The sequence below is a fragment of the Oncorhynchus mykiss genome, chromosome 25 (assembly GCF_057628025.1).
Source record: "Oncorhynchus mykiss isolate SJ-2025 chromosome 25, ASM5762802v1, whole genome shotgun sequence".
Lineage (NCBI taxonomy): Eukaryota > Metazoa > Chordata > Actinopteri > Salmoniformes > Salmonidae > Oncorhynchus > Oncorhynchus mykiss.
In genome coordinates, this window is record NC_143046.1 from 66,661,533 (window position 1) to 66,674,285 (window position 12,753).

General features: G+C 43.8%; 1 protein-coding gene across 1 annotated transcript in view; it reads right to left on the minus strand.

The window, feature by feature from the left end:
• Positions 1–5,054: 5,054 nt before the first annotated feature.
• The window catches only part of tmem63c (transmembrane protein 63C), a 47,450-nt gene continuing 39,751 nt past the window's right edge, over positions 5,055–12,753 (minus strand). Inside the window, exons 14-23 of the mRNA XM_021584872.3 lie at positions 12,477–12,630; positions 12,233–12,339; positions 11,493–11,579; positions 11,278–11,343; positions 11,006–11,168; positions 10,822–10,927; positions 7,601–7,768; positions 7,350–7,462; positions 6,970–7,059; positions 5,055–6,852 (exon numbers count right to left, since the gene is read on the minus strand). Coding sequence (XP_021440547.1) covers positions 6,637–6,852; positions 6,970–7,059; positions 7,350–7,462; positions 7,601–7,768; positions 10,822–10,927; positions 11,006–11,168; positions 11,278–11,343; positions 11,493–11,579; positions 12,233–12,339; positions 12,477–12,630 — 1,270 coding nt within the window. The 3' untranslated portion in view covers positions 5,055–6,636. The remainder of the gene's footprint in view (positions 6,853–6,969; positions 7,060–7,349; positions 7,463–7,600; positions 7,769–10,821; positions 10,928–11,005; positions 11,169–11,277; positions 11,344–11,492; positions 11,580–12,232; positions 12,340–12,476; positions 12,631–12,753) is intronic.

Here is a 12,753-nt window from a genome sequence, read left to right on the forward strand (position 1 = left end):
TTCTTGAACTTTTTGATGTTTGCACATGATTACCTGAAATGAAATGGAATCAACTGTTGTGACCATCATAAAAAAAACATGATTATTTTCTTTTAAGAACATGTTAAAGAACTGTATGACCTGTGAAAAAACCTGCTGAATCCAGAGCACACGTTTGGTGAGCTTAGGGGACTTCTGGGTTGGGGTTTCTCTATTCAAACTGCTTTTATTGTGGTGCTCTCCACTATGAACATCTCAGAGGACAACAATCAGTTAACCACCTAACTGAGGAACTCAATTTAACCTTGCGCAATACCCTAGATGCAGTTGCACCCCTAAAAACTAAAAACATTTCTCATAAGAAACTAGCTCCCTGGTACACAGAAAATACCCGAGCTCTGAAGCAAGCTTCCAGAAAATTGGAACGGAAATGGCGCCACACAAAACTGGAAGTCTTCCAACTAGCTTGGAAAGACAGTACCGTGCAGTATCGAAGAGCCCTTACTGCTGCTCGATCATCCTATTTTTCCAACTTAATTGAGGAAAATAAGAACAATCCGAAATTTATTTTTGATACTGTCGTAAAGCTAACTAAAAAGCAGCATTCCCCAAGAGAGGATGGCTTTCACTTCAGCAGTGATAAATTCATGAACTTCTTTGAGGAAAAGATCATGATTATTAGAAAGCAAATTACGGACTCCTCTTTAAATCTGCATATTCCTTCAAAGCTCAGTTGTCACAACTCTGCCAGGACCTAGGATCAAGAGAGACACTCAAGTGTTTTAGTACTATATCTCTTGACACAATGATGAAAATAATCATGGCCTCTAAATCTTCAAGCTGCATACTGGATCCTATTCCAACTAAACTACTGAAAGAGCAGCTTCCTGTGCTTGGCCCTCCTATGTTGAACATAATAAACGGCTCTCTATCCACCGGATGTGTACCAAACTCACTAAAAGTGGCAGTAATAAAGCCTCTCTTGAAAAAGCCAAACCTTGACCCAGAAAATATAAAAAACTATCGGCCTATATCGAATCTTCCATTCCTCTCAAGAATTTTAGAAAAGGCTGTTGCGCAGCAACTCACTGCCTTCCTGAAGACAAACAATATATACGAAATGCTTCAGTCTGGTTTTAGACCCCATGTGAAGGTGGTAAATTACCTTTTAATGGCATCAAACCGAGGCTCTGCATCTGTCCTCGTGCTCCTAGACCTTAGTGCTGCTTTTGATACCATCGATCACCACATTCTTTTGGAGAGATTGGAAACCCAAATTGGTCTACACGGACAAGTTCTGGCCTGGTTAAGATCTTATCTGTCGGAAAGATATCAGTTTGTCTCTGTGAATGGTTTGTCCTCTGACAAATCAACTGTAAATTTCGGTGTTCCTCAAGGTTCCGTTTTAGGACCACTATTGTTTTCACTATATATTTTACCTCTTGGGGATGTCATTCGAAAACATAATGTTAACTTTCACTGCTATGCGGATGACACACAGCTGTACATTTCAATGAAACATGGTAAAGCCCCAAAATTGCCCTCGCTAGAAGCATGTGTTTCAGACATAAGGAAGTGGATGGCTGCAAACTTTCTACTTGTAAACTCGGACAAAACAGAGATGCTTGTTCTAGGTCCCAAGAAACAAAGAGATCTTCTGTTGAATCTGACAATTAATCTTAATGGTTGTACAGTCGTCTCAAATAAAACTGTGAAGGACCTCGGCGTTACTCTGGACCCTGATCTCTCTTTTGAAGAACATATCAAGACTGTTTCAAGGACAGCTTTTTTCCATCTACGTAACATTGCAAAAATCAGAAACTTTGTCCAAAAATGATGCAGAAAAATGTATCCATGCTTTTGTCACTTCTAGATTAGACTACTGCAATGCTCTACTTTCCGGCTACCCGGATAAAGCACTAAATAAACTTCAGTTAGTGCTAAATACGGCTGCTAGAATCCTGGCTAGAACCATAAAATTTGATCATATTACTTCAGTGCTAGCCTCCCTACACTGGCTTCCTGTCAAGGCAAGGGCTGATTTCAAGGTTTTACTGCTAACCTACAAAGCATTACATGGGCTTGCTCCTACCTATCTCTCTGATTTGGTCCTGCCGTACATACCTACACGTACGCTACGGTCACAAGACGCAGGCCTCCTAATTGTCCCTAGAATTTCTAAGCAAACAGCTGGAGGCAGGGCTTTCTCCTATAGAGATCCATTTTTATGGAATGGTCTGCCTACCCATGTGAGAGACGCAAACTCGGTCTCAACCTTTAAGTCTTTACTGAAGACTCATCTCTTCAGTGGGTCATATGATTGAGTGTAGTCTGGTCCAGGAGTGTGAAGGTGAACGGAAAGGCTCTGGAGCAACGAACCACCCTTGCTGTCTCTGCCTGGCCGGTTCCCCTCTTTTCACTGGGATTCTCTTCCTCTAACCCACTTACTAGGGCTCTTTCATACCGTCCCTAGGAGGGGTGCGTCACTTGAGTGGGTTGAGTCACTGATGTGATCTTCCTGTCTGGGTTGGCGCCCCCCCTTGGGTTGTGCCGTGGCGGAGAACTTTGTGGGCTATACTCGGCCTTGTCTCAGGATGGTAAGTTGGTGGTTGAAGATATCCCTCTAGTGGTGTGGCGGCTGTGCTTTGGCAAAGTGGGTGGGGTTCTATCCTTCCTGTTCGGGGGTGTCCTCAGATGGAGCCACAGTGTCTCCTGACCCCTCCTGTCTCAGCCTCCAGTATTTATGTTGCAGTAGTTTATGTGTCGGGGGGCTAGGGTCAGTTTGTTATATCTGGAGTACTTCTCATGTCCTATCCGGTGTCCTGTGTGAATTTAAGTATGCTCTCTCTAATTCTCTCTTTCTTTCTCTCTCTCGGAGGACCTGAGCCCTAGGACCATGCCTCAGGACTACCTGACATGATGACTCCTTGCTGTCCCCAGTCCACCTGGCCGTGCTGCTGCTCCAGTTTCAACTGTTCTGCCTGTGATTATTATTATTTGACCATGCTGGTCATTTATGAACATTTGAACATCTTGGCCATGTTCTGTTACAATCTCCACCCGGCACAGCCAGAAGAGGACTGGCCACCCCACATAGCCTGGTTCCTCTCTAGGTTTCTTCCTAGGTTTTGGCCTTTCTAGGGAGTTTTTCCTAGCCACCATGCTTCTACACCTGCATTGCTTGCTGTTTGGGGTTTTAGGCTGGGTTTCTGTACAGCACTTTGAGATATCAGCTGATGTACGCAGGGCTTTATAAATACATTTGATTTGATGGTAGCCTAGGCCTACACAGTTTGTGTGTGGCCAAAAGGTTGGTTTCTGTTATGCTTAACATTTGTTCATAAAACACAATTCTATTCCCCCCTCAAATCAAACAAATAACTTTGATTTTGAGACACAGTACATTTATCCTATAATATTCCCTCCGTTTCTCAAAATCACTTCTGACAGACACTATTTCAAAAAGACAGAGTATATCAAGAATATACTTCAATGACTATAAAATTACTACCTTCACAGGGCTGCACTAAAGTACACTGGACATTACTTAGGTTGACAATTAAACCGTTTGAATTTTGGAGTACTATTATACACATTCTGTAGCTTCCTTTGGGCTCAGGAAAAACCAAAAACCAATATATGAATGATGACAAAACATACAGTACCAGTCAAAAGTTTGGACAGACCTACTCATTCAAGGGTTTTTCTATATTTTTTACTATTTTCTACATTGTAAAATAATAGTGAAGACATTAGAACTGTGAAATAACACAAATAGTAAAAAAAAGTGTTAAACAAATCCAAATATATTTTATATTTGAGATTCTTTAAAGTAGCCACCCTTTCCCACCGTGATGCATGGAGGTGGTGGTGTGATGGTGTGGGGGTGCTTTGCTGGTGACACTGATTTATTTAGAATTTTAGGCACAATTAAACCAGCATGGCTACCACAGCATTCTGCAGCAATATGCCAACCCACTGGTTTGCGCTTAGTGGGACTATCATTTTTTTTTTTAACAGGACAATGACCTAACATACCTCCAGTTTGTGTAAGGGCTATTTGACCAAGAAGGAGAGTGATGGGAGTTGTGCATCAGATGACCTGGCCTCCACAATCACCAGACCTCAACCCAATTCAGATGGTTTGGGATGAGTTGGACCGCAGAGTGAAGGAAAAGCAGCCAACAAGTGCTCAGCATATATGGGAACTCCTTCAAGACTGTTGGAAAAGCATTCCTCATGAAGCTGGTTGAGAGAATGCCAAGAGTGTGCAAAGCTATCATCAAGGCAAAGGGTGGCTACTTTGAAGAATTTGTTTAACACTTATGGTTACTACATGATTCCATAGTTTTAATGTCTTCACTATTATTCTACAATATAGAAAATAGTAAAAATAAAGAAAAACCCTTGAATGAGTAGGCGTATCCAAACTTTTGACTGGTACTGTAACTACAGCTTATAATCAAATCATAAGAAGGGAAAAGACACCAGAGAATCAACGTTCAAATCCCATTATATCATCGACAAAGAGCTTGAATATATGATCACAGAATACAGCAGTTAGAAACTGCAAAGACACCGACAACAAGGCACCTTAAGCCACAATCAAAATGCTTCCATTGAAAAACCCCATCAGACTAGCAAACAGTCTGCACATAATGAGTCAACATCATTAGCTCGGTGGTTTGTGGAGCACACTGCTCGACAGACCTGGGTTCAAAGACTATTTCAATTACTTTCAAAGACATTTTGAAGCAAGTATGTCGATGTGTTTTCCTTGAAAATAAGTAGTTCAATATTTGAATGTATTTGGAAGTATTGGCATGTACTTGAAAATCCTCAAATACACAGACAAGTGCATTTAAATACTCCATGCATTAGAACCTTGTCCTGTAGGTTACATTTTGTTGTTGTTGTTGAAATAAAGGTATTTGGAAATAAGCATTTCAAAAAAGTAGGCTATTAATAGGAAACTATTATAATATACTTTCTAATACTTCAAAAAAAGGTAGTAACATTCAGCTACATTAGAAAATATTCAAAACACAGAAAATACAACTTTTACTAAAGACTTATATGCATGTACTTTATTGAACCCAGGTCTGCTGCTTGTCTATTGGTTGAAGGAACTGTATGACACACAGTACACAGGAAGATGGCTGCTCACACAAAGTAGGGAGTAGGATAATAGCTATCAATTGCGTTGGATAGAACTATGGCCAGAATGTGTACATATGCGTGTTTGTTTGAATCGGTCTCCCACTTTTCCCTGCTCTTCAGTTCAGTCCATGCAACATAGTGAGTTTTTCTTCAAGGCACAGCAAGAGAGCACAATGACAAACCTCAATCAGTTTTCATTTAGTTTGGCATGGAAACCTCCTCTCCCCCGAGCAGCAAAACACTCGCAATACAAAACTAGCAAAGGTTACTGTATGATTGAATCAAACAGTGAGGTCAGCCGAGTCTTTAGTTTGATGGGTGGACATGGAGTATAACAATGTATACGTTTGCAACATGCAGTGGAGCGGACGACTGGTTTGGACTACTGAAACCATGATGCAATTGGGTACTACTAGTATCTTTTCAAGACTATTTTTGCGGCCGGACCTTTACGCACAACGTTTTAAAACCCAAGTCATTGGAGATAATGTTCAAAAAATGGAGGACTTCAGGTGCTCCCTGAACTTGTCCAATAAGAGTACTCCTTTTTGTTTTCTGTTTTGAAATCTTTTCTCCCCTTTCCTCCTACTGAACACAACTATGATGTTCTCATAATAACAGTCATTGATAAACATTAATAAAAAGGGATGGCACTATACATAAATTATTAAACAATACACAAAGTCCGCCCCTCAGCACAATAATATCACATACAACTGACAGTACAGAAGAGCAAAAACAAGAACCTTGACAATAAATGCAATAGTATCAGACCCGTTGTCCCTTCCCCTCCATAGGGTGTTAGAGCTCGGAGTTTCACTCTGCCTTCCCTCCGTCTGTCCTGTTCTCCCACTGCAGATGGCTTGATCCCGACCCGCGGCCCTGCCTCGCAGAGCTCTACTCCACCAGAGCCAGATCCCCCAGAGCCAAGACCACTCTGTCTAGTAGGGTCGTTGGGTTAAAACCCACTGAACTGGTGAAATTCATCCCTACTCCTTTCCCAGTGGTACACAAAGATTGTGTCCTTCACTACACAGTCACTCCCAGTCAGGTCACATACAGTATGGTAAAGATAGTGTCCTTCACTACACAGTCACTCCCAGTCAGGTCACATACAGTATGGTAAAGATAGTGTCCTTCACTACACAGTCACTCCCAGTCAGGTCACATACAGTATGGTCAAGTTCATTCACTTATAGAGGGGAAAAAAGGGAGACATGAAGTAGTCAGAAAACTACAGATGCACTTTTGTTTGAAGTATCCTCCGTATTGTTTATTTAAGATGAAGCCCCCACATCCCCTCCACTGGGCTGGGGAAGAACCTATTTCAGCCTTTGGTTCCAAAGAACCTCCAAACACAAAATCCAAAAGGGTCCCTCACAAACATTGTACAGTCAGAGGGGCTTGGATGTGGAAGAGGGTAAAACAAGGGTTTAAAAAAAACATCTTTCTCTCTTACAAATAGGAGACGGTATGGAGGTTAGGGAGGGGGGTGAGTCACTGGTAGCCCACTGGGCTGTCCATGAGGGGGCTGGAGTAATAGGGGTTTGGAGGGTCCTGGAGCTCTGTCTCGACAGTCTCAACCTGGTCTTCCTCCTCCTCTTGCTCCTCTCTGTCCTGGGAGCTGGCCATAGTCCCGTAGCTCTGGTGAGCTGGGGAGGGCATGGGGGTCAGGCCTAACTCCGGCTCCAGCAACACAGATGCCACAAACAGCTGAGGGGAGAGACACAGAGAAAGAAGTTACTAATTACTAAAACTGAAATGACTCATATATACTAGTTATGAGCTTATTGTACAGGGATTGAGAGTGGTGTGAATGAAGGCAGGTACATTGGAGGGGGTGGTGGAGGGGGTGGAGCTTCTCTCTGCATCAGTGAAGGCCCCTTCTGCTGGCTGGTCAGCAGACATCTGGTCAAACATCTGAAACACATTGGGACAGTGATAATTAAGCCATTGAGGGCCAGTGCTCTACACCCACCGGGGGGGAAGTGTCAATAATAATCTCGCACTGAAATTATAGGGATTTATCTAAAGAGCATAGCTGCACTGCGACAGCCAATGCTTAAATACCACATCTCATAAAGACATAGCCCAAGGTCGAGGTACTTAGGCTTAATAAATTACATTACATAGAGTTTGTCAAAAACTAAGGCTGTGATAGCAATAACACCAGTACAGCACTATGTCCCATTGTTCATACTATCGCTGACCTGGTAGCTTGATGACTTGTCAGGCTGTTTCCTTAAGCATAAGCTGAAAAGGGAGAAGACAAGGCAGGAGAGCAGCGACACAAATGTGAAGAGGGTGATGGGACGCATTGGGCCTGGAGCACAAGAGAAGAACCACAATCAAGACCACATCACCATATATGACGACTCACTAAGCTATGTCTGACTAACAGTGGGTAACCCACATGTATCGGTCTGTTTGATAGGCTATGGTAACATGAACCAGGAAGTACCCAGCCTGAGCACAGAGAAGAACAGGAGCCAGAACATGCAGAGGATGGGCGCCACGATGACCTGGCTGATGGCTGCAGTGTGGATGCGCTGGTTGAGGTTGGTGGGCACGTAGGCATAGTAGATGTTGTAACGGTCCACCATGTGTTTCAGGATCAGGTAGAGCAGCCCTGAGAGACAGACATACACCGAGCTGATTGATGAGGACATATGCAGCCAATCACCTATTGTAAAGTGCTAACTTCAGTCTAAAGCATAGTTGAGGTCAATTGCACTCCCATTCCTGTCGGCTGACTTCGGAATTTACTAGAATTTAGATGGAATTGACCCCAACTCTGGGCTACAGAATGAATAACAGGTTAAAGACAGCATGCAGCAGGGCCCAGGCCTGGTACAATGTGGAAGGCAGGTGTCAAGGCCTGGAGAGTAGCAGCAGTAAACAAAGGAGAGTAGCAGCAGTAAATAAAGGAGAGTAGCAGCAGTAAATAAAGGAGAGTAGCGGCAGTAAATAAAGGAGAGTAGCAGCAGTAAACAAAGGAGAGTAGCAGCAGTAAACAGAGGAGAGTAGCGGCAGTAAACAAAGGAGAGTAGCGGCAGTAAACAAAGGAGAGTAGGGGCAGTAAATAAAGGAGAGTAGCAGCGGTAAACAAAGGAGAGTAGTGGAAGTAAATAAAGGAGAGTAGCAGCAGTAAACAAAGGAGAGTAGCAGCAGTAAACAAAGGAGAGTAGCAGCAGTAAATAAAGGAGAGTAGCGGCAGTAAATAAAGGAGAGTAGCGGCAGTAAACAGAGGAGAGTAGCAGCAGTAAACAGAGGAGAGTAGCAGCAGTAAACAAAGGAGAGTAGCAGCAGTAAATAAAGGAGAGTAGCAGCAGTAAACAGAGGAGAGTAGCAGCAGTACACAAAGGAGAGTAGCAGCAGTAAACAAAGGAGAGTAGCAGCAGTAAATAAAGGAGAGTAGCAGCAGTAAACAAATGAGAGTAGCAGCAGCAAACAAAGGAGTAGCAGCAACAAATAAAGGAGAGTAGCAGCAGCAAATAAAGGAGAGTAGCAGCAGTAAACAAAGGAGAGTAGCAGCAGCAAACAAAGGAGTAGCAGCAGCAAATAAAGGAGAGTAGCAGCAGCAAATAAAGGAGAGTAGCAGCAGTAAACAAAGGAGAGTAGCAGCAGCAAATAAAGGAGAGTAGCGGCAGTAAATATAGGAGAGTAGCAGCAGTAAACAAAGGAGAGTAGCAGCAGTAAACAAATGAGAGTAGCAGCAGCAAACAAAGGAGTAGCAGCAGCAAATAAAGGAGAGTAGCAGCAGCAAATAAAGGAGAGTAGCAGCAGTAAACAAAGGAGAGTAGCAGCAGCAAATAAAGGAGAGTAGCGGCAGTAAATATAGGAGAGTAGCAGCAGTAAATAAAATAGAGTAGCAGCAGTAAATAAAGGAGAGTAGCAGCAGTAAACAGAGGAGAGTAGGAGCAGTAAACAAAGGAGAGTAGCAGCAGTAAATAAAGGAGAGTAGCAGCAGTAAATAAAGGAGAGTAGCGGCAGTAAATAAAGGAGAGTAGCGGCAGCAAATAAAGGAGAGTAGCGGCAGCAAATAAAGGAGAGTAGCGGCAGTAAACAGAGGAGAGTAGCGGCAGTAAATAAAGGAGAGTAGCAGCAGTAAACAAAGGAGAGTAGCGGCAGTAAATAAAGGAGAGTAGCAGCAAATAAAGGAGAGTAGCAGCAGTAAACAGAGGAGAGTAGCAGCAGTAAACAAAGGAGAGTAGCAGCAGTAAATAAAGGAGAGTAGCAGCAGTAAATAAAGGAGAGTAGCAGCAGTAAACAGAGGAGAGTAGCAGCAGTAAACAAAGGAGAGTAGCAGCAGTAAATAAAGGAGAGTAGCAGCAGTAAATAAAGGAGAGTAGCAGCAGTAAATAAAGGAGAGTAGCGGCAGTAAATAAAGGAGAGTAGCGGCAGTAAATAAAGGAGAGTAGCGGCAGCAAATAAAGGAGAGTAGCGGCAGTAAACAGAGGAGAGTAGCGGCAGTAAACAGAGGAGAGTAGCGGCAGTAAATAAAGGAGAGTAGCAGCAGTAAACAAAGGAGAGTAGCAGCAGTAAATAAAGGAGTAGCAGCAGCAAATAAAGGAGAGTAGCAGCAGTAAACAGAGGAGAGTAGCGGCAGTAAATAAAGGAGAGTAGCGGCAGTAAATATAGGAGAGTAGCAGCAGCAAATAAAGGAGAGTAGCAGCAGTAAACAGAGGAGAGTAGCGGCAGTAAATAAAGGAGAGTAGCGGCAGTAAATATAGGAGAGTAGCAGCAGCAAATAAAGGAGAGTAGCAGCAGTAAACAGAGGAGAGTAGCGGCAGTAAATAAAGGAGAGTAGCGGCAGTAAACAGAGGAGAGTAGTGGCAGTAAATAAAGGAGAGTAGCAGCAGTAAACAGAGGAGAGTAGTGGCAGTAAATAAAGGAGAGTAGCAGCAGTAAACAGAGGAGAGTAGCAGCAGTAAACAAAGGAGAGTAGCAGCAGTAAATAAAGGAGAGTAGCAGCAGTAAATAAAGGAGAGTAGCAGCAGTAAACAGAGGAGAGTAGGGGAAGTAAATAAAGGAGAGTAGCAGCAGTAAACAAAGGAGAGTAGGAGCAGTAAATAAAGGAGAGTAGCAGCAGTAAACAAAGGAGAGTAGCGGCAGTAAATAAAGGAGAGTAGCAGCAGTAAACAAAGGAGAGTAGGAGCAGTAAATAAAGGAGAGTAGCAGCAGTAAATAAAGGAGAGTAGGGGAAGTAAATAAAGGAGAGTAGCAGCAGTAAACAAAGGAGAGTAGGAGCAGTAAATAAAGGAGAGTAGCAGCAGTAAACAAAGGAGAGTAGGAGCAGTAAATAAAGGAGAGTAGCAGCAGTAAACAAAGGAGAGTAGCAGCAGTAAATAAAGGAGAGTAGCGGCAGTAAATAAAGGAGAGTAGGGGAAGTGAATAAAGGAGAGTAGCGGCAGAAGTGACAGAAGTGGAGTGGGCGTCTGGCTCACAACTCGCTGTGCCTGAGCGTCTGGAACTACAGCACATACACTTCACAGTCTGCACCAGGCTGGCAGCAGAGGTGACCAAGGTTACAGTAGCAGGAGAGAGGTTTCCACTGAGCACACACACACTGGAAGGAGACACACACACAGGAAGGAGACACACAAAACACACACATAGGAAGGAAGGATGTGAGAAGCAAAGACAAGCGTGCTTCTTTAGCCTACACACACATGCACTCACCAAAGGGCATGATGATGGGACAGGTGATACTGTAAGTCATGCTAACAGCATAGATGCACATGGTCCAGGCGTACTCCAGACCAAACTGGAACTCATAGGCCTGGCTCTGGAGATAAAAAAAAGAAGGTTATTTGATAAATCAAAGATGCACACAAATACTACAGTCAAATACTGCTCCTGTCACCCGTTTGACGTGGATGCGCTCGGCCCCGGGCTTGGCCAAACAGAGACGCAGAGCATACACCATCAGAGCTGGGATACGCAGCAGCTCCATGGCCGTGCCGATCAGGCTGGACGTGATCACGTAGTTTACAAAGAACGCGCCGTTATCAGGCAGGAACACACACCTGTACACAGAGGAGACATATCTTAGAAGTGTGTTTGCCATGGCAGTTCTGTCAGAGCGAGCTACGCAGATGGTACCAGAGCAGTAGAGGCCTGGACAGTTACACTTACTCCAATTTAACATCCTTGTCTTCCAGGAAGTTGACATCAAACAGCCACCTGAAGAACAGATCCAGACTAGAGTAGGGCAAAAGGAGAGGAAAGAAGCACAGGTACATTAGAGCAGAAGCACGGGATCCTGGATCATACGCAATCTCTGTAATGATCATAGCAGTGAGCAATAAGTGGTCTGTTACACGTCAGCATGTATGTTCCTATATTCATACCTGGAGAGACCCAGCGAGGGCAGGATGATCACCATGAACACCAACAGTACAAAGCACTTGTGCATCGTGATCTGGTTCTCACTGGATCTGAGGACACCACAACAAGGACCACATCACAACAGAGGACATGTTTTGGACATCACAACACATATTTTGGACATGTAGTACATGTTAGAATATTAAATACTTTTAGGAGACACTAATGGCAGAAGCTCACACAAACACAATCACACTCACTCACACGCGACATTCAAAAAGCAACATCTCACATGTTTAATGATTCCGTTTCAAATGCAAACAACTTAGTGGGCTCATTACCACGAGCAGCGCCTTCCACAATAACAGTAAACATTGATTTGCATTAAGTCATTCACAATATATGGGTGGGTGGTTATGTAAAGAGACAGTGCTCATAGGTGCAGTGTGAGGTTGTCTCCTCCAGGATGCAGAGCTATTCTGCTCCTCAGTGTATCGTGACCACTTTGCATGTCATTATCTGCACAGAAGATCGTTATGACAACCTGACTAGAGAAGTAACGCAGGCAAACAGAGCACACTGTGAGACAGAGAGACAACAGTGAGAGAACAGTGAGAGGTGTGTAATTGTGTCGAGAAGACAGACAAAAACAAGTGAAGAGGGTCTGAGGAATATGAATACAGTGTTTTGTCTTTTCAGGGACAGAAGTGGGCCTTGGGTTGAGCAGTATCTGCTGGGGCCTGCAAGCAGTGCAATACTCTACCTGGTCCAGTGAGACTCGAAGAAGGCTGAGTAATAGACTATGAAGGGCAGCAGGACAGAGAATGCCCAGAGCAATAGAGTAGGGAAGAACTGAGTGATGATCGGGCTCTATGGGGAGAAACCAAAACCTCATGAGTTCATCATGCTATAGTTCATTCTGGAAATACTGAGTTTATTTGCTTTTGTACAGCACCATCACCTCATTAGAACCATTCAAGCACTGTTATTCAGGAATTAACTCTGACCCTCAGGCTGTCCACAGGCCGGGTGACGTTGAACTTGTCCATGGTGTTGACGATGATGGCGGGAGTGGTGAGGAAGAAGAGGATGAGGAAGAGGAGGATGTTGAGCAGGACGCTGCGGAGCCACCAGCGGGAGCCACACACTGAGAGGTTCTCCCTGGAGACGTAGGTAAAAACATGGTCACTGATCTATCCTGATGGACGGCTGACATGACAGACCTCTCCACGTCCTGTCTCTGCTAATCTGTACTACTGTTTATATCCACAAAGTATGAATACA